Consider the following 23698-nt stretch of genomic DNA (forward strand, 5'->3'; position numbering starts at 1 on the left):
TTATGAAACACATTCATAAATTAAACTTGTGAAAAAGTAAAACTATTGATAGATCATACCTCACAATTATGAAACACATTCATAAAGTCGTCTATTTTCAACTTCTCATGATTGTTTTTACTTCGAGCTACCAAAAGATTCGACCACGACACAATCAAAGGAAATTCAAGTGGAAGATCTATGACAATTTGACTCAATCACATAGAATCACTCGACATTCCTTTCACATATTCAAACAAAAAAACCGACAAAAAAATCGCATAAAATAATAAATATAAATGTAATCTAATAAAACAATGACATACACAAAAATAAGTATAAACAAATCAACTTACCTTAAAAATGGAAGACAATCCGCGCTCGTCGTGGATTTTTTGATATTCAACTTAAAAAGATGAATCTGATTCATCGATTGGACCAAAAAAATCGTCACCAAGCAAAATCTCTCACTTCGTCCACATTCCTCAGCAGACCCAGAAACATTGAAGGAATCGTAGGTGGATTCATCGAGGGCAGACTGAACACCAAATGCAATGCAAGACATAACATCTCACATAAACATTTACTCACTACCAATCAACGTCTTTGGGACAACCTTAAAATCTATCAGCTTACTCAATGAAATCTGAGAACCAATACGGTCCGTTGCATACTTCTCACTACCTAAAAGCTCTAAACATAATTCATCACACATTTTTTTCTCATAATCTCTTCCAGTAACAGGTCTACCATATACGGGAAAGCCCATTATTCTCAAAACATTATCTAAAGTGGGTACAATCCTTCTATCCTCAAAAATGGAACATCGCTCTTTTACAGAATATAAAAATGGGCTAGAGCAATAAAAATGTTTAAATCAGTTCTCATGAAAGATGACATCATATGAACATACTCAAACCCAGAGTCTTAGACTCTAGCCAAGATCCTTGGATCTGGATTCCACCTTGCCAGTCCAATCTGATGATTTCGTGTATAAAGCTAAAAAATGGGACACAATAAAAAACTGATAAGCTGTGAACACAATTAAATATCTTCGATGTCATCTATATCGAATTGACTCTGCTCACTTGAGCCTATAATCACGGAATCTGTGAACGGCGTCGAATCAACTTATCCAAACAATCTGGAGAAGCAAAAAAAAGAACCTTAAACAATAATAACAATAGTAACAAAGGCAAAATTACAAAAAATGAGGAAAAATTAAAAATATAACATTATCATTTTGTTATTTTTTTTGTGGAAATTTGACAATGAGGTTACCGGAACTAGGGAACTTGTCGGAGAAGATGATGGGGAACCCGAAAGAGTGAGTCCTGTGATATTGAGCAATACTCCGCTGTAGATCTGCAAAATCGGGATGAAATATGAGAGAGAGATAAAGTGAGGCCCGAGGAAAAAGGAAAAAAAATAAGGGTGAATGAGTGGCGCAAGAGAAATTTTAAGGTATGTGACAAAAAAATCTCGCGTTCGGGCAGTCATTCATGCTTGTGATATATAAATATCCCAAGTCCATTAAATATATATTTATATGATTATAAATATTACCTCGACTAAGTCGATTTTTTTTTATTTTTTAAAAAAACTAAAAAAAAATTCAAACAAAATAATATTTTAATTTACAAAATAAAAAAATCTCTCTATTTATAGGATTTAAATTTTAAAAGTTTAATTTTAGAAAAATAAAGTATAGGTTAAAAAATTAAAAAAAAAAATCCAAAAAAAATAATATTTTAATTTAAACACAAAATTATAAAATCTATGATTTAAATTTTAAAAGTTTAATTTTAAAAAATAACGTATATTTACTAAATTAAATAAACAATTGTTTAAAAAAAAATGTACAAAATAAATTTTAAATAATGAAAATTTATAATATACAAATATATAATAAATATTTTTTCAGAAATACATTATATGTAAATGTAGACAATATTTATTAATTATATTTTTTTAAAAAAATTTAAAATTTTTGTTGACCCGAACGCTACCTGACTTGATCATTTTTTTCGGGTCAGTTATCGTGTCCAACCCGATCTGACCCGAACTCGAAAACATCAAATCCAAACCTGATTTTTTTCGGGTTGAATCATGTCGGATTGGTGGGTCTACTGAGATTTTGAGACCTCTAAATTGAAGAAAAGAAAGATGGTCACAATGCAAATACACTTAGAGCACAAAGTCCACATTTAGATTGATATTATTTCGATCAAGTTAGAGTTGACAATCAAAATTGTCGTTGGAAGATGGTGGTTGGTGACGATATATATATATATATATATATATATATATATATATATATATATATATGAACAAGAATGCAATGTGTATGTACATAAGGATGTTAGTACAGATAATGCAAATGGTTATGATTTTTTTTTAAAAAAAAACCATATATATATAAATTTTTAAAATTATTATTCATCTCTAATTAACTGGTTAACTCAATTTCCCTATAATCACGAGAAAATATCACATTACTTACATTTAACTATAATTTTCAAATTTTATATGGAAAAATCAGATAAAATATACACCACGCGAGAAAAAAATCGAGTCAAAACTTTTCAAAAATAGTAATTAATTACAAAAATTTATCAGCAATTTGAAGAATTAATTAATCTGATTAAATTGAAAGAAAGTCAGTTTTTGTAATCTTGACTATAATAATATAGATTTCCTTTTAACTTTATTTTGACCATAATATAATAAATTTGATTTTACAAATTTATATATTAACCATAGCATCATTCCCTATGTTTGGAAACAAAATAAAATTGGATTTATATTTTGATATGGATTTGGAAATTCCAGGCCAGGATTTGGAATTCCAATTCTATTTTTATTGTTCGGCTAAAAGTAAAAAAAAAAAAAAAACTTCCAATTGGAATTCGAGTAGAGATATTCATAAATATTTTATAATTTTTTTTACGAAAGTAATGCTGATAATTTTGAAATACAAATTCCACCAATTTTGACAGGAATTCAATTAATACCGTGAAAATTATATTATTCTATTACATCATCGGCCTATACGTCAACTTTCCAAATACAAAATCCAATCTTACCAAATAATATGGTTTTCATAAATCCGAATCCTACGGAATCTAAACATAAGGTAAGAATCGGACATGTAAGACTCAAGCAATTCTATTTAAACTGCCAAAACTTTTAAAATCGTCAAAAACTAAAGTAGCCATGGCAAAGATTGTCCTAACTTTGTTTCTCGCAGGTTGTCTTATCGGAGCTGTATTCTCGTCTCGTCCCAAATTTGATACCGACGGCACAATAGTAAGTCAACTAAAACTTCCATTTATACATGCACACACAGTGACTAATCACTCGTACGTGATTTGAAAGCAGTGGCCTAAGGATTGGTGTGAGCCTCAATTCATGATTCCGCCTGAGGAGCTCCAACAGTTTATAGACTATGCTTGTCGACGTCACCCCTTGGACTGCTTACCCATCCAACCAGGTGGAGCATGTTTCGAACCCAACACCTTATATTATCATGCCTTCTACGCCCTTACCCTAGATTATCGTCGCCATGGTCGTTGCGACGGTGCAGTTGGATGGAAAACGTCACGTGATCCATGTAATCCTCTTCCTATCTCTATATCATTCTATTTTTGAATTTATATTACATAATAATATCACAAAAACTCTCGTGAGATAATCTATGATCACTTTTTATGCTAGAAGTATTATTTTTAGTCTAAATATGGGTAGAGCTGACTCGTCTTCCGAATATATTGGTGGTATCATGCCAAAATCCTAATTTTCTTGTGTTTCTTTTTTTGTGTGTGCAGCTCACGGTGATTGCCAATATCCATGAGTGCAAAGGAATATACACTTGAAGCCGAGATTTAAGTTATTAGAATACAATATATTAGGAGGACAAGGGAGTTGTTTTTGTTATAATGTAATAATTTTGCTGAATTTTCCCATATTAATTATGAAAAAATACGACTATTTACGTATCAAATAACTTTCATACGAAAAATAAATTCAAGAATATTACAATTACCTCGTTAGACAGACATAATCCAATAAATTAGAGAACACGTTGGGCGTATTGTGCACTTTTGCAGTCATTCTAAAAACAAAAGAGTATCATCGAACGAAAAAAATTCATCATCCGCAAAATTACGAAGGAAACACAAATATAAAATGAACAAAACAAACTTTTTTAAAAATTTAAAACACGAAAAATATTCAAACAAATGAGAAGAAAATATTATTTAAACCTATAATTTTTTTTGCATAAATATTAACTATATATACAATTTTTTTTTTCAATAATCACTTCTAATCTGTAGGGAAAAAAGCCCAGTTTTTCTTTCCCCATTTTTTTTACATAAATATTAACTATATATACAATTTTTTTTTTCAATAATCACTTCTAATCTGTAGGGAAAAAAGCCCAGTTTTTCTTTCCCAATTTCCCAAACGTTGGGAAGAGAATATATAGACTTGAACGATCATCTCCTTGCACTAGTTTTTGGGCTCAACAGTCTCGTTTTCAGTCGCCGAAAATGCGATGTTTGTGTTGATTTGATTGGAAAATGGATGGCATATGAGGATCATATATGGGTTTCTCGGTGAAGGGTTGATGTCTAATTCCCCAGCTTTTCAAATTTCATGTAAAAAAATTTCTGGATTCATCCAAATGTTTGTACTTTGTAGTGATTTCATTAGATATGGGTAATGTTGCCTCAGAATTTAATGCTTGCTCCTACTGGTTGGACTTCTATTATCCTCTTCTCAAAACTCTGGGGATACCCTGAAACAGAGATGTTTTTGGGATGCTGGAGTTATCCAGCATAAATCCTCGGGGCCTTAATTCGGCCTTAATCTTAATGGACACTAAATCAAAGATAGTTGGATTTGAGAAAGGGAAAGCCGGAGAGTTTTAGCTTAGATATCCTTTCATCAAGACGCAAGCCTTATCAAATGAGGCATCATTGAGAAACAGTGTTTTGGAATTTGATGAATGAAAATATTGTCATATAATAGCTAACATATATTCTTTCCAAAGCATTATGAGAAAATTATGAGACCTTTAAGAAGATGGAGGAGGCAAATTACGCGACCACTCTAAATTACAATAATATGCTTGCGCTCTATCATAACATGGACCAGCCGGAAAAGATCAGGTCATCTCATTGGTACAAGAAATGGAGGAGAGAATGGCCACTGACGTTTATACTTATAATTTATTGATTGATAGTTATGCTGCTCTGAAAATTTTTGATGCTGTTGAAGTAGTTGTGTAGAGAAAATGAAAAGTAATAATGTGGAATTAAGTTTGTTTACATATGGAAAACTAGCTACCATATATGTCAATTGCGTATTGTTCGAAAAGGCCAACCATTTTCTTGAAATGATGGAGAAAATGGATAATCAGGTGAACGAGTTTGGAGCTGGAGCTGGAGCTTCACGAATACGTATGAGGTTGTATTCTGAGATGAAGGATTTATCAGGAGTTAAACGGGCAGTTATGGGTGACCCAGTAATACCTGCCACCTTTCCATGCTTGTAGCTCTGTCCGAACTCGGCGATCAAGAAAGACCAGAGAATCTTTGCAAGGAGTGGGAAAATAGTTGTTCCTATTATGTTTTCAGGTTACCGAATGTGTTGCTAAAGTTTTACCTTAGACGGGACATGATTGAAGAGGCCACAACACTCTATGAAAATTTGGTTAACGAAGGGATGGAACCTTATTTAAGCACAGTGATCTTATTTGCTACTCTATGCATTAAAAAAGGTCATGAGATAGATTTGGCTATGAAGTATTTGCAGACATGTGTCTTTTTCTGGATTATTTTGAGTAGAATTGTGACTGAAGATAGAGCTGAGAAGTTCATTGACTTCATGAGGAAGATCGATCGCCTCGACTCCTCGGTATGTGATTCCTTGCTTTCAAAGATCGGAGAGCATCCAAAAGGGATATGGATAGCTAAGAGTTTTGGAGTTTCTTTGACACAACTATTGTAGTACTACTGGAACCAGAACCTGAAAAACCCTTTGCTCTACTTGTAATTAAGCAACTCGTCCTTTCGTTATTGGCAAATACTAAATTATTTAGAATAACTGTATAAACATGTTCTTACAATGTGCTATATTTACATCTAAACTCAGGTTATATCTATCAAAATCACTTGACTATGCTTGACAACTATTGTCGGTGTCTTTTTTTTTTTTTTTTTTTTTGGTCTTTACGAGTAAATATTTTTAAATATATTATAGTTTTTACTGTAATAAATCCGTTATGAATGTGTGTGAACAATTTCAATGTTTATTGCTATTTTATATGATTTATATATTACACAATGAAGGATGATTATTTTTCAACATGTTAGGGTAGAGATCTCGTGGGAGAGACGTGTGTTCAAACTTGGAGGAGATCAAAACCTTCTCCCTCGGCTTTGATAAAATAATTATTTATCACATATCGATTGGATAAAATTTTTGATAGTTGTATATCTGAATTTGGACAGTTCTCTCCATTAAACTAGTTTTTTGGGTTGAATTAGCTTACATGTCACTCCTAGTTAGATCGTTAGCCGTAAGTTATCGGCACCTGCTAATAGTGGCATTCACCCGACACAACCAAAGAAACATGAACTTACTCGATTTGAAGAGGAAATAGCATTTAAGATCTATTTAATAAAAAAGAAGTGGTAGAGAACAAGAGGAGCTTGGAACGTGCAAGAACTTGCAACTATTTTAAAACATTTTTTGGACGAGCATGTAACATGTGAGATCATCTCATGTATTTATATTCGTAAAACGGGTTGATGCAATTCATAACTATCATGAAAAATAATATTTTTCACTTAAAATGTTATTTTTCATGGGTCGGATCGGATACTGTCTAACCAATTGACTCATAATAGTCTCACAAGAGTCTATGTGCTTTTAAACATTTAAAAGAATTTATATCCTACTTGTAAAAATCCGATGCTCGATAATTTATTTTATGTCATTGATTTTATATATCTAATTAATGTTTTGCATTTTTGTTCTGTGAAATTAATAGGGAATGCTAACCTTTTTAACATTTCGTATATCATATAATAACGAATAAAATTAATTTTATACATATTTTTAACAAATAATAAACGAGTTATATAAAATTTTTAAATATTAATTAACTAATTAAAAATTTAAGGCAAAAACTTACATGTCGTATTTTGTGAGACAAATATCTTATTTGGATCATCCATGAAAAAATATTATTTTTTATGTTAAGAATATTACTTTTTATTGTGAATATCGATAGGTTGACCCGTCAGAGAGATAAATATTCGTGAGATCGTCTCACAAAACACCTACTCAAATTTTAAAATATTTATTAAAACAAAATTTTTTAAATAATAAAATATAAATATTTCCCTCCTACTAACAAAAGTAAAACCCAAAACCCAGTCGCCACCGAGACGAAAATGGCGATGAGTAGATCCGTGGTGTAATCCTCCATAAATGGTCTTCAGTATTTGCTAGTTGGCTGTGTACCGCAAAGCCAGTGGGAAAGGTGAAGAAGAAAAGCATTGTGTTCGACAAAGTCTCGAGGCTCTGGCTCACTTCATCCTCCAAAATCACCGTTACAAACTTTCTTGATAAATGGGTGAGCGAAGGAAATTCCGTCACGCGCTTCGATTTGTTAAGCCTCCTTGGATATTTCCGAAATCGTAAGAAGTATCACCTCGCTCTCCAGGTATTTTTCTCTTTTTCTCGATATCTGAAACTGCAATGTTTTTGTCGATCTGGTTGTTGACATGGATTATAAATGGGTTTCTCGGTGAAGGGTTGATGTCTAATTCGTAAAGTTTTGAACTTTCTTATGCGTGTGTCTCAGCAATTTCTGGCACTTGTGGATAGTTTCCAGGATCGTTTGGATGACTCTTTTTTTGCTGTTTTAGGCTTGTGTGTGTGTGTGTGTGGATGGAGGGATATACTTGCAATGAGCCATGTTTCTTACTTGGTTACATGTTTCAGCAAGTGATGGATCGTGGGTGCAATCTTGTATATCAGTTTGTGAATATGAAATAGATCATACATTTTGTTGCCCTTGAAGAAAAAAATTGCCGATGAAAAATCAGAGCTTCATTTATTTGGCATTTTGTTTTGACTTCCGTGAAAATTTTTGGACTCAACCAAGTGTGTGTAGGGATTTCATTAAAGTATTGGTGATGTTAACTCATAACTTAAGGGTTGCTCCTACCGGCCACAGCCTCTTCTCTTCTCTTCTCAAAACTGTAGGAATATCCTGCAACAGATTTCTTCTTGGGATGCTGGGGTTATCCTGCATGACTCTTCAGGGGTTTAAGTCAGCCATACTATATACTAAATAAAATAGTGGAGAAAATGAAAAGCCATAGAGTTTTAACTGATTTATTCTTTCCTCGTTCAGTGTATTTTGAATAGAAAAACGTTTAATGATGTTTACAGTGAATTCATCTTTCGGCAGAGATTTTAGTTTTGCTTCTAGTGATTGGCAGATACACAGCGGACCGACCCCATAATCATCTGAGTTTTTGTTGCACGACTCACAATAACTCCTCGAAACCTCGCCTTTGTGTGGATTGAGCTTCTAGAATTCCAAGCTCATAAATCATAACTGGCCATTCTGACCGAGCTCATAATAACTGGAGCTCGTATCCCCTTCTTGAGAACTCAGTTTTTCCTGAATTGATGGTGTTGAATTTATTTCCCCTAATTTGATATCTATTGCCTCTACTGACGGTCTTATTGATTTATCAACAGACTGGCCTGGTTCACAACTTAGCGTATAAGCCTGTAACTATTCAGCATAGCTAATCTGTTTTGAACTACATCTGCAGGCTTCCTTATACTTAATGTGTGTGCTTTTGAGTGAGCATTGATTCGGTCTTTGTTCTGTTGATTCTTAACCAAATAATTTTCTCTATGGGCACATATTTTACTACGTTGCCGGTGTCAGTTTCATTGTTTAACAAGTAAATTTTAGATGTATTATCATGTCACCTGTTTGACTGGATGGAAAAAAGTAAACTTGAAATAAACGATTCTGATCAAGCTCTATGTATCAACGTCCTCCACAAGACAAAGGGTTTAGCTTCAGCTGAAAAATACTTTAATAGCCTCCAAGACTCTGAAAGAACTCAGAAAACATTTGGAGCAATTCTCAACAACTATTGCAATGCGAAAGCTTTTGGTAAAGCGTTGAAAGCCTTTGAGAAGATGAAGGAGTCTAATTATGCATTCACCCTGAATTACAACAGTATGCTTGCGCTCTACCATAACATGGATCAGCCAGAAAAGGTAGTCTCATTAGTACAAGAAATGGAGGTGAAACATATCGCTCTTGACATTTATCCCTATAATATATGGATTAATAGTTGTGCTGCTCTAGAAAATTTTGATGCTGCTGAAGAAGTTTTAGAAAAAATGAAAAGTAATGTGGAATATAGTTTGTTTACATGTGGAAACCTAGCTACCATATATGTCAACCGTGGGTTGTTCGAAAAGGCCAATCATTTTCTTGAAATGTTGGAGAAAATGGAGAATCAGCAAGATAAGTTTGGATTTGGAGCTGTACAAACCCGTTTGAAGTTATTTTCTGATATGAACGATTTATCAGGAGTAAAACGGTCGTGGGCATCTATGAAATCTACTTATCAGACCCCAATAACATTAGCTACCTTTTCATGCTTGTAGCTCTTTACAAACTCGGGGATCAAGAAACCCTCGAGAATCTTTTGAAGGAGTGGGAGATGGGTTGTTCTAAATATGATTTCCGGTTACTGAATGTTTTGCTAAAGTCTTACCTTAGATGTGATATGATTGAAGAAGCCACAAAACTCTATGAAAATTCAGTTAACAGAGGGATGAACCCAAATTTAAGCACATTGACATTGCTTGCTAATCTATGCTTAAAAAAGGGTCAAATTGATTTGGCTCTGAAGTATCTGGAGGCGGGTGTTGATAACGCGAAACAGAAGAAGCGGGAATTGTTTATATCAGAGGATACAATCAAACTTTTTCTGAATTATTTTGAGGACAATTGTGATGAAGATAGAGCTTGGCAAGTTCATTGACAGCATGAGGAAAGATCGATCGCCTCGAATCCTCGGTCTGGGATTCCTTGCTCTCGAAGATCAGAGCATCCAATAGGGTCATTGATGGCTATGAGGCTTTTGGAGTTTCTTCGACACATGCACTATTGTACAACTGAAAACAGAACCTGAAAAACCATTTGATCTACTTTGTAAGCAACTTGGCCTTTCGTTATCGGCAGGCGCTACGGAGCTTCAAATTTTTCAGAATCAGCTGTATATACTACATTTTGCTTTATTGATATCCAAGGCTCGTTTATTATGGTTTTAATATAGTTGTGAATGTTGTGTTCATCTTCCAAGAAAACGTGAAAATAATCGTCCAAGAAATGAAAAATAAAGGGATTTGAATTTGCATTTGTTTTTATTTATGATATTTAGTTTGATATCATGACAGGGGGGTTATTAGTCAACGAAGATGAACCAATTTCAACTTTAATCTAAATTATGTATATAATTTATTGCTTTTTTAATAAAATAATAATAATAGTTATTGCTAGAGGTGACTGCATGGTGGAGCGGTCTTTTCCGATGGGACAAATGATAACAGAATCCGAGACTGAGAATTGATTCATTTCTTGGATTTTTATACCATAATAATATTATAATAATTAAACAGGTATATAGTACGAAAGCCCCGCGAGATGCACGGGAGCTTTCTGCTCCATTTTCTTGGTTAAAAAATAGTGATAATGACTTTACCTTTTTCCCTCGGATATATGCTGTACTGTTGACTTGTGAAGAAAAATCCCGTGGACTTCGTCTATAAAATAGTAATAATCAATGGTCTGATTGACCTCTTTTAAAAAAACAAAAACAAAAAAATTAATTTATTTATGAGCCTTAAAAAATTCAAAAAATAAATTGTTTTAAATACCAAAAATCGACACGTGACAAGAAAAGTTACATTCTTGAGTCTTTTTGTAATAATTCTTGTTCGACCATCTAACAGTCAGAAAATAGAATTTAAAGAGTGGCAATTTTTAGGTGAGTACCATATTTTTCATTCATCATCATAGTCACTTCAAATTTTAAAAATCATTCGCACAAATGAACAAAGAAAGAGACCACCATGTTCTAGCTAGTTTTAAAGCCTACAATTATCAGCCCCTGGACCTCCCAGGGTTAAAACAACACCTTGAAGTTCACTGTTAATCCTAGGACCTTGTCCTACGGATGGAGGTGCTCGATTTTTCGGGGACGATCTCCTCGACCGGGCTGCTTCGAAGCAGGAATCGGAGCTTGGGTCAACCGCTTTCGCCTGCTGCTGGGAGTGCCTCGGATGTGAAACACTCGAAAGGTTTTTGCCAGAGACGTCACGATTATCGGTGGTTTGGTGCACGAATGACGACGGGCATCGGCCAAGAAATGGACCTCTGAATGCAAGATCAGGACCCTTGAAAAAAATTTTCATAAAACAGTTTGCGTTTAGATACTAATAAATTAAGGAAAGATTGGCTGCTAAAAAAAGAACAGATTCCATATAGCTTACAGGAGGAAAAAGAACTCCTCTGAAAACCGTCCCATTGACAATGGCAGTCATTAAGTAGCCAGAATCAAATGCTCCGTCGACTTGGCCGCGAACTTCGGCTCCAATCTGAGAATTACAAATGATGAATTGAAAAGTAATTTACTTAGAACTTGTAAAATGTTTATATGCCACAGTTGAAAAGTAAAAAACAACACTTGTGACTAAAAATATACAAATGGCACAATGGCGTCATATCTTACCAAATTTCCGGTTTTCGGTGTCTCGAGGGACGAGGATTCCACTGCTTTGCATTGTACTTCACATGCATGATCATTACAAACAACATTCATAAGTTCTTGTTTTCCTTTACTTGAATGATGGGGAGATAAACGAATATCCCGACATGTCCTGGAAGTGTTGCTGCTCAGGTTTAGTGGAGCATGACTGGGAGTTGAAATTTTCTGCCTGAATAATGGATGAACTCTAGGAGAGGAGTAAGAATGGTTGCTTTTGGACCTAATTATCTGCTCACAATCAGATTTGGACGGGGACGAGTGCTGCGAAAGTGGAAAAGATTGCTCCATGGACTCCGGTTGTGCATAGAGTGTCTTTGAGTTGTTTGTTCTTCTCCTCTTAGGATGCAACATATCTTCAAAAAACAACAAAATTTCCAAATTGCTTAGATGCAACATATCTTCAAAAAACAACAAAAAATTTCCAAATTAAGAAAATAGGTGTGTACTATTACAAGATGCTCGTAGTTCAAACACCAAAAAACTATTCTATTATTTTGAGGGAGCATGTCAGAATTATTAACTACTTAATTGTTCGTCGAACCAATGAGGGTTCATCGTAGCCAACCTGAACCAAAACAAAAAGTCTGTTTGGCGATGAGATCAGCATCAGGGACATCCTTCCTTTCTAAATCTTCACTCTCACTTACAAATGTCGTTTTCGGCTGCAAATGATGATATGAATTAATATATCAGTCTTCAGAAAGGCCAATTCTGCATTAGAGCTCAGGTACACACTGTGTGTATCGACTTAGTATAACACATGGAACATCAATAATCACTCAAGGGATCTACCATACCATAGAAATTTTTATGTATAAAAAGGACAACATGATTGTTCAATTCAGTACATGTTTTACCAAATCACGTGGAGCTTGAATTAAAAATTTGGTTTCCTTGTTGTCCATGTTTCCAAAAGTATTATTCGAGGGAGACTCGATCTGCAAGATGAGCAGCTCGCTCAGAGGCCGTTCATCCTCGCCGCACCTAGAATGTTGAAGAAGCAAGTAAAATTTGTCAATGTAAGTCATTGACAAAAACCAAGAGACTAAAGTCTTAAGCATGTTGAATTAGAAAATTCTAACCCTCCAAAGAGGGCTATGCCGAGGTTTGTGACTGTCGCTGTGTGAGAAAATCGTCCTTGAGACTTTTGAAAGCATGTCTCGAGCTGACGCCATGAAGACGTGATCACATCTAGGACCCATATGTCGCCGTAGTATTGTTTGTCCCCAACTCCACCAATCACATACATCTGCGAAGGCACGTAATTTGTTGTTCGACAAACTAGCAAAACTTAAAAACCAAAGTCTTGGTTTTGAGACAAAAAGACTTGCCTTGGTACCTATACTAACAGAAGCATGGCCAGCACGAGCACTAGGTAAAGGTCCACACGCATCTATCTGACAAGAAAATCAACAGAACTTCATATCATTTAACATAAAATTTTCAATTATGTGTTCACCAAGTGATCTTGAAGAAACATATCAAGTTGATCACCACGATTCTTCTGTACTGATTGGATGTTTGTCACAAGCCTGATGCTAGCTACCAATTTCCAACAAACCATTTTGCGTTATCAGGCACTTGACAAACAACAAATCAATTTTGCAAAAACTGTGATACCTAGGATGACAAAGAAGATTTTGAATGCAACTAATATAAGCCAGGAAGCAAAAACGACTCGAAGTTCATACCGTGGACCATATACTTCTATTCAAATCCAAAACACAAACATCACATTGGTATCGATCACCGGAGTCTCCACCACACACATATAACCTGTCACCCACAACCACAGAACTATGGCTATCCCGAGGAGCGGGAACGTGCCCTCTTACTTCTGCTGAAGTCCATTCCATATTCTTCAAGTCCAAAATATGTAAGTCGCTTAGGTAGTTTGCTTCACCTTCACCACTACCCCCAAAAACGACCATTTTCTCATCACCAACAACATTAGCGGTGTGGCTTTCTCGAGCAGATGGAGGATTTCCTCGGCATTCAGGATGAGTCCACTCCCTGGACAAGAGATCCAATATGTGGAGATCATTTACTTTCTTACAACCGTTGGTACCCCCAAATACTATCATTTTGCTCCCAACAAGGACAGCAGTATGACTGTCTCGGGGCCCTGGCCCCGATCCTGAAGTCTCAAGTATGTTCCATGTCATCGTCTCGAGACTGCACACGAGGACATCACTAAAATGCACACCCCCTCGACATCCCTAAACAAACAACCAAATATGGATATTCATCAACGCTTCCTTTTCCAATACATTAGGAAATTTAGCCAAAACAAAAATTATCAGACTATTCTAAAATAATCAACACAGTTATGATAAAACTTGCCGCAGATAGATCATCAGTTCTCCATGTCATAAGTTTCAAATTGTGTTTTTGAAAGGTTGGTTTGCAAAAGTTGACTCGAGCACACAAGAGATAGCCAGGACAAACTGACATTGGACTATGTTACTCATAAAACTAACAGTATACAAAAACACATCATTTTTTCATAGGCAAACACTTTCTGGACAAAAATTTCAATCATTAAAAGAAAATGTACAAAGATTGAAATTTTCATTTGAATGCCATAAGAATGCACTTTCGTTGGCTTCTCATTACTCTTGGATATGAATGGTAAATATTTATTAAAAACTTTTGGGAATAAAACTTGATCCAAGAAAGAAAGAAAAAAATCTATTTCGCCAGGAAAATTGTTTATCTGTGAAACATCATTTTATTAGATTAGATATGGAAACTAAAACTTTAAGGACAGCTTGCATCTTTCTTCATATACTTGCCTTCTCCTTTTGGTTTAATTGATATTTATATTCCAGTGGTACTAATGCTGAGCATGTTCATTAACTTTAGATGAAAAAACAAGAACCAAACAAATTAATCAATATCTTATTTTTTAAAAACAAATAATAATTATTTTAGATGGCTTCCCACTGCAAATAAATGAGAGAAATTCCCAGACTTGGGGACAAAATGGCAGCAAGAGGCACAAGGGCAAAAAATATCCAAATAAAAAAGTTCTTTCAAGAAAGTGAATGTCATCTTGCCAAAATTAACCAAACAAGAAACTTAAGATGGAAAATGGGAAAAAAGACTTTAAAAAATAAAAATTTCAACGCAAAAACCTTGAACAAATGTGATCCCAGATCATGCTGACTACACAACAAAGCTAGCTTTTGAGTTAATTTGAGAATAGAAAGAATACGCACATATAATAAGGATATATTATATCATGCAAAATATTTGACAATTATTTTAAAAGAAACATACTCCAAATACGTAGAGTAAACCATTAAAGTAGCAGGCAGAATGCCCCCATCTCTCAGAAGGGTGAGCTTCCATAACCTTTTGATACACCGCCATTGCCTTCTTTCTTCCAACTTCACCTCCCAAAGACCCCATTTCTTTTCTGCTTCTGCTTCAATATTTCATGTGTTAATATATTATTGTTTTAAACCTATAGATACAACCTATAGATACAATAAATTCATATATATATATATATATATATATATTGATTTGAGTGGGAGAGAGAAATGGGAAAGAAAATAAATGGAGGGTCAAAATAAAGAAGATGACATATCAACTATCAATGTCAATGGACGTGAAAAGATGGGCGCTATCAAGTCTAAATCACTGTTGCTTACACCAGCATATCAACTCCATCGTAGTCCTGATTAAATGCACATACCAAGTGTGTGTGTATATATATGTATATATAGTAGAACTCAATAAACAATGTTGGTTTTTGTTTGCTTGTTCAGTTTCCCGAGTTGTCTGACTGAAAATGGTGGACTATATATATACACAAGGGAATCTGTTGGCCTTTGCTTTGCTTTGCTTTTTGCGTGTAAGTTGAGATTATTTGTCTCAAATATTAAGGTTGTAATTTTTGATTTGTTTCAAATATATAATATAATTTATGTGTCCGCTTGCCGAAGACACCCCCTCTTTCAAGAGGATTCGCGGCATCAAATCTGTATGATTCAATAAAATCATAAATAAACTAAAGTGTGGCAAATGCACATATTTTATTTTCTGGCTTATACTTTTTGGCAGCTATCTGACATTGAATTACCTTATATCTACGCAGCAGGAATGATATTTGTAATTTCTTGAAATCTCTCTTCTGATTAATATTTTTTTCTGTATTTTTTTCCCAATCTATCCATATTTATGAAATGCATGGTGTACTTCTTTTGTATCATACTCAAACACTCATTAAACAAAGAGTAAACACACAAAAAATAAATATTTTTCTAATAATTTTATTAATGTGTGTGAAAAACAAATAGACGGGATATGTCATTTTTCCGTTTCCCAATTAAAAATTATTATATTTTTAAATATTCATAAAATTACCTTTACAAGTTGCATGAGGAACAAACGAATTCAACTTGATAATTCCGAAATACAAGTTAAAAAAACACCTTATATTTTTCGATGTTGGGAATGATTTTGGGATTGAAATTAATGCAAATTTCAAGGCAATATTGTGTAGGTGTTTGTTTGTATGAAGCGTGGGACTTTGTGTTTTTGCTAATTCTCCTTCAGTTTTGGGAATTGGAGTGGGCACTCTTTCCATCAAATTCTTTCAGATTTTACAATAGAAAATACCAAGTGACAAATAAATGTTCCCAATACTTTTTTAAAACATTTTAAAATTGAGTTTTTACAAATCTACGATCCTAGCTAGATCAATTTTTCAATTGTTAGTCATTGTTCAAGATTCTTGATACTAATCTACCTCGTATCATGCTACTATTATGTCTTTGATAAATGATAATAGCATAAATTTTCGTAAAAATTTTATAAGACTGTCTCGACCAATCAATTTTGTGAAATAGATCTCAAATCCAATCTGATCCTATTAGAAACTTTTTATTGTAATATGGACTGGGTCAAACCCGTATTATTATATATACAGACCCATGAGATCGTCTAACAAGATACTTACTGAATAAATTTTTTCTTTTTTAAGTAATGTGGATCGAACAGTTCTTTTTTTTTTTGTTGGAATTTTTATACAATTTTGAGTCATTGGATATTAATATTTATCTGAACATTGGTATAGTAACGTAAATTTCTCATCACACAAAAGAAATTTGACCTCGAATCCACATTTTTAAAAAGAAAAGCACATCCCCATTGAAACTAAGATTTTTTAAAAAATTAATATTTAATTTTTAAATGCTAAAGAGCTTCGGAAAAAATTGAAATTATTGCAAATAAAATAAAAAATAAATAAATTTTGATTTAGAATGAAATTTGGTGGGGACATGAAAAGGACGTGGAGTGCACGCGACAAACACGGGGGAGTTTTTTCTCTCCATATTTTCATTAGGCAGATATGACGGTAGTCGCTGTCGCTGTCGTATAGGTTAACTCAGACTTTCACTTTCCTTTCGTTTCTTTTTTGTAAATTTAAATTTCATTTCAGTTTCTGACACATCTCAGATAAACTTTGATGGAATATGCCACCCTCTTGTGTCGTTTGGATAACATTAAATATTTCGATCTTCAGAAATATATATCATATAAATTTGGGTGAGACGATGTCACGAATAATATTTTGTGAGAATGATATCTGTTTGGATCATTCATGAAAAATATTATTTTTTGTGTTAAGAGTATTGCTTTTTATTGTGAATATCGCTAGGATTGACTCGTCTTACCGATAAAGATTAGTGATATTGTATCACAAGAGACCTACTCTATATGTATATATTATAGAATTTATTTGAAATTTATTTTTTTTAAATTGACAAAATGAGATATTTCGATCTTGAGTTTTCTCTAAAATCTTATTCAATTTATTTTTTTAATGTTTGAATGCGTTTGAGTTCGGAGGATAAAATAAACTAATGATTAGTACGTAAATGATAAAGAAAATGATTGTTGTAGAAATGTAATATATGGTGTTATGTTTGGTATGATTTTTAAGTGTAGAATAATTTTGAATTTTTTGATGAAATGACAAAATTGCCCTTTCTTCTTTTTTTTTCTTCTTCCACTCCGGCGGGGACGGCGGCGGTCCGGAAACGTCAGTGCGGCCAGCAGTCAACGGCGTTGACGGCTGCCGGCCGGCCAGAAGTTATCGGTGGTCCGGCGTCGGCTGGTTCTCGGCGGCTGCCGGCGGCGATCAGTCGGCATTCGGCGGCGGTTGTCGGCCGGCGGCGGCGGCGGTCGGTGGTCGGTGGCAGCGGTCGTGGCGGGAAGTGGTGGTGAGTTTAGATATAGGAGAAGGATAAAATTGAAAAAATATGAAGGATTAAGAGTTGTATAATAATCCTAGGGATGAGTAGGTATTATTTTAACACACCTAATATAACCTAATCATTCATAGGAGATATTGACTTGATTAAATAATCACGCGTACCAAACGAGAGATAAGGTGGATTAAAAAAAATAAACCCAACTTATCACCAAAACTAAACACTCCCTTTATGTACTACTTGGGATAATTTAGTTTTAAAAGGTTGTATTTTAATTAAATTTTAAAATTGAAAATAATAATAATAAAAAAGTAACAATCGATTGATAAAAATTTGATGGTATCATGTCAAATCAAAATTACTCCGCCCATTGTGTCACATCCCATCATCTGATTTAGGCTACTGACTAATTTAGTAATTATGTAATTTCTTTCTCTTATTATTCAAATTTTTTTAAAATACACAAAAATTCTTATTATATTGTAAATTTTGAATGATTATCTAAGTACTATGTTTTTTTAAAAAAAAATATATGTAGTGGACACATTTTCATCCTAAAATTAATTTCAAACTTATTGTATCGCATATCGGTATGCAAACATGACATGAATAAGGTTTTTTTATGTCCCGTTACCATATCTAACGGATGATATTTCACATCGATTTATCCAATTTTTGGTGTTAATCAAAGAGGTTGACATGAGTTTTAAATGATTTTATTTGGATTACTAATCCGTTTTATTTCATTTTATTTTTTTTCCCACCTTAAAAGAAAAAATACTCCCTTTCGTTAAATTTTCTGAAATGTAATTATCTCGATTTCATTTTAATATATAAATTGATTATAGATTCTTTGAAAAAGACTTTCCTTTCTAAGAAGAAAAAGAGTCAGTAGGGATGGCAATAGGACGGGGCGAGGGCGGGTTTGACATCCCCATCTTCGTCCTCGAATTTCATCTTCACCCCCAAGCGTCATATTTGCCTAGATCCCCGCTTTTTCTGGTTCGGGAAATCCCCAAACCCGAAACTTCGGGGATCAACTTCTCATCCCCGCCCTCATCACCGTTTCAAAAATATTTATATGATAAGACGATGATGGATTCGGAAATTTTCTCAAACCAAACTTATTATTATCTATTATTATTAGCGATAATATTAATATTAATATCGATATCAATATTAATAATAATATTATTACTAATATTTTAAAAAATAATATTATTATTATATTATTAATATTATTATTTTATTATTGATATTATTTTCGGGGCGGGTTCGGGGATAGAGATAGTAATCCCATATCGCCCCGAACTACATCGGAGATTTAAAAAAATCCATGAACCTGAATCCGAAAAAATCGAGGATCTCCATCCCCGTTTCAGGTTTTCTCCGCGGGGCTCCAATTCCATGAGAAAAGTTGACATCCCTAGAATAGACTTACTATCTTTGAGATCTGATCCTACACCGCTACTCAAGACTTTAGTGGATCGACTCTATTAAATAAGTTGATTCCTAATTTTTATCTCATATCATGACATAATTATATCTACGGAGGAGAATCTCCAAACCCAATGGAGGAAGATTGTGTGATTTGGGCTACAGAAATTTTCCAACATCTGAGCCCAATTTTATTTTATCCAATGGCCTATGATATTGGGCTGGGGCACCTTCTGAATATTATTGGTAATTGTAATATAAAATAATAAAACTTGTAATAGTTCCAAAACCAGTGGAAAAATGGATAACATTGGCATGTTTCTTTGGCAGCCATTGCTAACTGAGCAAGAGCATGGGCACACGCGTACCCGTTCACAATGCTTCTCCACAAGTAAATTTCACGGAAAAAATTTCGACACCAAGTCTATGCTACCAAAACCCATCAATCTTGAACCTTTTGAACTCAAAGTGCACCAATTCGTTGCATAATCTGAGGCAGGTCCATGCCTTAATCCTAAAAACAGGAAGTTTCCGAGACCATTATGTCGCGGGATCCTTGGCGAAGTCCTACGCGAATCCTCGATTTTGCAGCCTAACGAGTTCGTTACAAGTGTTCCAACAAGTTTCGGCGCCAAATGTTTTTGTGTTTAATTGTGTCATTAAAGGGTGTTTGGATAATGAGGAGCCATATAAGGCCATTTTGTTGTATCTTGAGAATGGCGAATTCGGGTTCTAGGCCGAATAAATACACGTATCCTCTGCTGTTGAAGGCTTGTGCAATGGAAAAATGTATTGCAGAAGGTCTGCAGGTCCATTGCCATGTTGTTAAATTTGGACTTAATACGGATAAGCACGTCATCAGTGCTGCAATTCAGATGTATGCATCTTTGGGACATATACAGGAAGCTAGTAACATGTTTCATTCGAATGGAGATTCGGATGTCGTGTGCTGCAATGCTATGATAAATGGGTACATGAAAGTTGGTGAGTTTGAAGCTGCCCGAGAGGTGTTTGATAGAATGGTGGAGAAGAATGTAGGTACTTGGAATATAATGGTTAGTGGATTTGCAAAAAATGAGATGATTGATGAGGCTAAGAAGTATTTTGATGAAATGCCGGCTAGGGATGACATTTCTTGGAGTGCGATGATTGATGGTTTTAATAAAGTAGGTTACTTTAGGGAGGCTATGGAAGTTTTTACTCAAATGCAAGAAGCAGGAGTCGAGCTTAATAGATTTGTTTTACCGAGTGTGTTGGCTTCTTGTGCTAATGTAGGTGCCCTTGATCAAGGAAAATGGATTCATGCTTATATTAGCAGGAATGGTATTTTGTTGGACGAGGCTTTGGGAACTTCTTTGATAGATATGTACTCTAAAGGGGGGCATATTGACTTGGCTTGGGATGTTTTTGAGAAGATGCAGTTGGAAAAAGTGTTTCCTTGGAATGCAATGATTGGTGGGTTTGGGATGCATGGTCGAGCTGAGGAGGCAATTGAGCTATTTTTGGAGATGACAAAAAGTGATCTAAAGGGGAACGAGGTCACTTTTGTGGCACTGTTGAATGCTTGCGCTAATTCGGGGTTGGTTGATGAAGGGTTAAACTATTTCAAGACAATGAAACAATTGTATGGTGTCGAGCCCTTGATGGAGCATTATGGTTGTGTCGTCAACATTCTTGGTAAGGCAGGATTCTTGATTGAAGCCGAGGATTTCATAAAGACTATGCCTATGAAGGCTAATAGTGCAGTTTGGGGATCGCTTTTAGGTGCTTGTAAGGTACATGGAAACGTTGAGTTGGGAGAGAGAGTTGGTGAAATCTTGCTAGAATTGGAACCGGAGTCTAGTGGTCATTATACGTTGCTGTCCAATATCTACGCGAAGGCTGGGAAATGGGACGAGGTTGAGAGATTGCGAGGACTTATGAAAGAAAGAGGGATTAAAACCGTACCTGGGGTTAGCATGATTACCGACATAAAGGGCGATGTTCACATTTTTAAAGTTGGTGATTCGTCCAACCCTCATATGAAAGATATTCATTCTACGCTCGATAAGATTATCCAAAGGATTAAGTTGCACGGATACATACCTAATACACACGAGGTATTGCTTGATGCAAGTGAAGAAGAGAAGGAAAAATCTCTTGTTTATCACAGTGAAAAGATAGCTATAGCTTTTGGGATGATCAATACAGAGTTGGGATCAACTGTCCGGATTGTGAAGAATTTAAGGATGTGTGAAGATTGTCACAGTGCTTTTAAGCTCATTTCTCAAATATATGAGAGGGAAATTATTGTGCGCGATCGAGCTCGATATCACCATTTTAAACGCGGCCGATGTTCTTGCCGGGATTTTTGGTAGTGAGGTTTTATGTGGGTTGAAACTTGAATGACTATGAAGACCAAGTCTTTTATGGCTTGATAATTCAATAGATAATTGATATTGGTCATCATAGATTTCATGTATACATACATTTTTACATGGGAAAATTTTTTTTAAAAAAAATCTGTAATCTATAACTTTACCAATTAGTTTTTCAAATTTTTAGTGTATTGAACATGGTTTACAGTGAAATTTGAATTGTATTTTCTTAAAATTACGTTAAGCTCTTAATGGGCCCGTGGGCCTTCATTCAGCCCAACGTTCATTCTATTAATATTAGGTTCAGCCCTTATTTTTGACAATGATAAAATGAGGCATGGAACTAATGTGTACGTTGTGTTGCCTGTTTCTATAATTTTTTTATGTTTTAAAATATTCTTTGAATTAGTTCAATTTTTATATGAAAAATAGTACGTTGTTATAGAATAAAGAGAATTTGATAATTAGTAAAATAATGAAAGGGGTGATTGTTAAAATTAAGAAAGAGATAAAATGGTAATATTAAGAATTGCAAAATTTAATGTTAATTACTTATAATTTCCATTTATAATTGTGACAGTTGTCGAAGAGGTCACATGATAATTACCATAATGAATAGGGGTGATGTTAACATGACGGGTCTGGGACGAATTTGGCCAAACCCGAGACTCGTCTCGCCTCGGTATACTATATTTATTTATATGTATAGTGACGGTACGGGTCCATCGAATCCTAGGACCCCTGACCCATTTGGGACCCAATTGCGAGTCTAAATTCTCCTTGTCGGGGCGCGTTTAATAAGGGATCGAGTGTCAACATGGCTCATTGTAATACTAATAATATTTACAATTGTGTGTTGGCGTATTTATAAATTATATCATATGTGGTTATACGATGTTTTACAATGTGACTTCTATGTATTTTATAATTATCTTACTACTGCTCTTGTTGAACGGTGACGTCTGCATGAGACATATTCGTTTCACTTTAGATATGGCGAGACAACAATTACTTTACAAGACATTTCAGTTGTTCGGGGTCTAAAAATTGATGGGAAGCCGATAACTAGAGTATATTATTCAAATACAATGAAAGAATGATAATATCTATTTCTCGAGTTACTTGGGTACGAATCTCTACAATAACATTTTAAAGGGATCAGTTGCATGTCTTTGACATATTTATGCTCTCATTGTGAATTAACAATTATTGATAATGAAAGCTCTAAGGTAGATGTTATTAAATATAGTTGATATGTGGCATTGATGATCATTACATGAATAATGTTTTCATATTATCGAGGATGGTCAGTCAGGTTTAAGTTTTTGCATCGACATCGGCATATCGATTGAGATTGGGGTAGTATTGCTTAGCAATTCTCTTTCGTGAGTTATGCAATGCAATGCAATGCAAAGCATATATCAAAGTTCATTATAGCTGGACCTTTATATATCATACATGTATATATAATGTATTTTTTTATTTTTTATTAATCATTTGATTGATTTTTATTAATTTTATTTGTTATTATTGACATATATGATCTCGAAGTATAATTAAATATGTTAACCTTGACAAAAAAATGTGCATATCTTGTTGCACATGTTGGTGACTCAAAAACACTTTCAGTTGTTTCTTATGGTGCATGATAATATTTGGAAATTGATCTCTTAATGTAAAGTTATAGTACTTATATTCTTTAATATTTAATTATATTTGTTCAATTATTAAATGAAAATATATGTTTAGTTACACCTATGCACCCACTCATGTGCTACGAATTAAAAGAGATTGTTTTGATCTTCTTAACAAT

General features: G+C 34.3%; 2 protein-coding genes, 1 long non-coding RNA gene and 2 pseudogenes across 4 annotated transcripts; 4 read left to right on the top strand and 1 right to left on the bottom strand.

The window, feature by feature from the left end:
• Window positions 1-3184: 3184 nt before the first annotated feature.
• On the top strand, window positions 3185-3942 carry LOC142544845 (uncharacterized). Its single transcript, XR_012820118.1, has 3 exons — window positions 3185-3288; window positions 3361-3592; window positions 3807-3942. It is a non-coding gene; the product is annotated as an uncharacterized LOC142544845 (long non-coding RNA).
• A 755-nt stretch (window positions 3943-4697) lies between these two features.
• On the top strand, window positions 4698-5994 carry LOC142544164 (pentatricopeptide repeat-containing protein At4g01990, mitochondrial-like; annotated as a pseudogene).
• A 2988-nt stretch (window positions 5995-8982) lies between these two features.
• On the top strand, window positions 8983-10379 carry LOC142544165 (pentatricopeptide repeat-containing protein At1g02370, mitochondrial-like; the record flags this gene model as incomplete). The annotated part of the gene is given in 2 exon segments (XM_075651230.1): window positions 8983-9658; window positions 9661-10379. Coding segments are annotated over 2 exon segments (1095 nt in total), but the record flags the coding sequence as incomplete, so codon positions are not given.
• Window positions 10380-11062: 683 nt separating this feature from the next.
• Window positions 11063-15341, bottom strand: LOC142546959 (uncharacterized). 2 transcript variants are annotated; one of them, XM_075654968.1, is made up of 9 exons: window positions 15147-15341; window positions 13556-14083; window positions 13196-13261; window positions 12947-13113; window positions 12722-12848; window positions 12430-12526; window positions 11829-12217; window positions 11590-11694; window positions 11063-11493 (listed from the first exon to the last, which is right to left on the bottom strand). In XM_075654968.1, exons 1-9 carry the CDS (start codon window positions 15276-15278, stop codon window positions 11185-11187), a joined length of 1920 nt encoding a protein of 639 aa, XP_075511083.1. In that variant the 5' UTR covers window positions 15279-15341; the 3' UTR covers window positions 11063-11184. The 2 variants fall into 2 exon arrangements, with proteins under 2 accessions (XP_075511083.1, XP_075511082.1); XM_075654967.1 differs by having other exon boundaries at window positions 12713-12848.
• A 4460-nt stretch (window positions 15342-19801) lies between these two features.
• LOC142546960 (pentatricopeptide repeat-containing protein At5g48910-like) lies at window positions 19802-21974 on the top strand (annotated as a pseudogene).
• Window positions 21975-23698: the final 1724 nt, after the last annotated feature.

This window comes from Primulina tabacum, chromosome 5 (assembly GCF_025594145.1).
Source record: "Primulina tabacum isolate GXHZ01 chromosome 5, ASM2559414v2, whole genome shotgun sequence".
NCBI classification, from domain to species: Eukaryota; Viridiplantae; Streptophyta; class Magnoliopsida; order Lamiales; family Gesneriaceae; genus Primulina; species Primulina tabacum.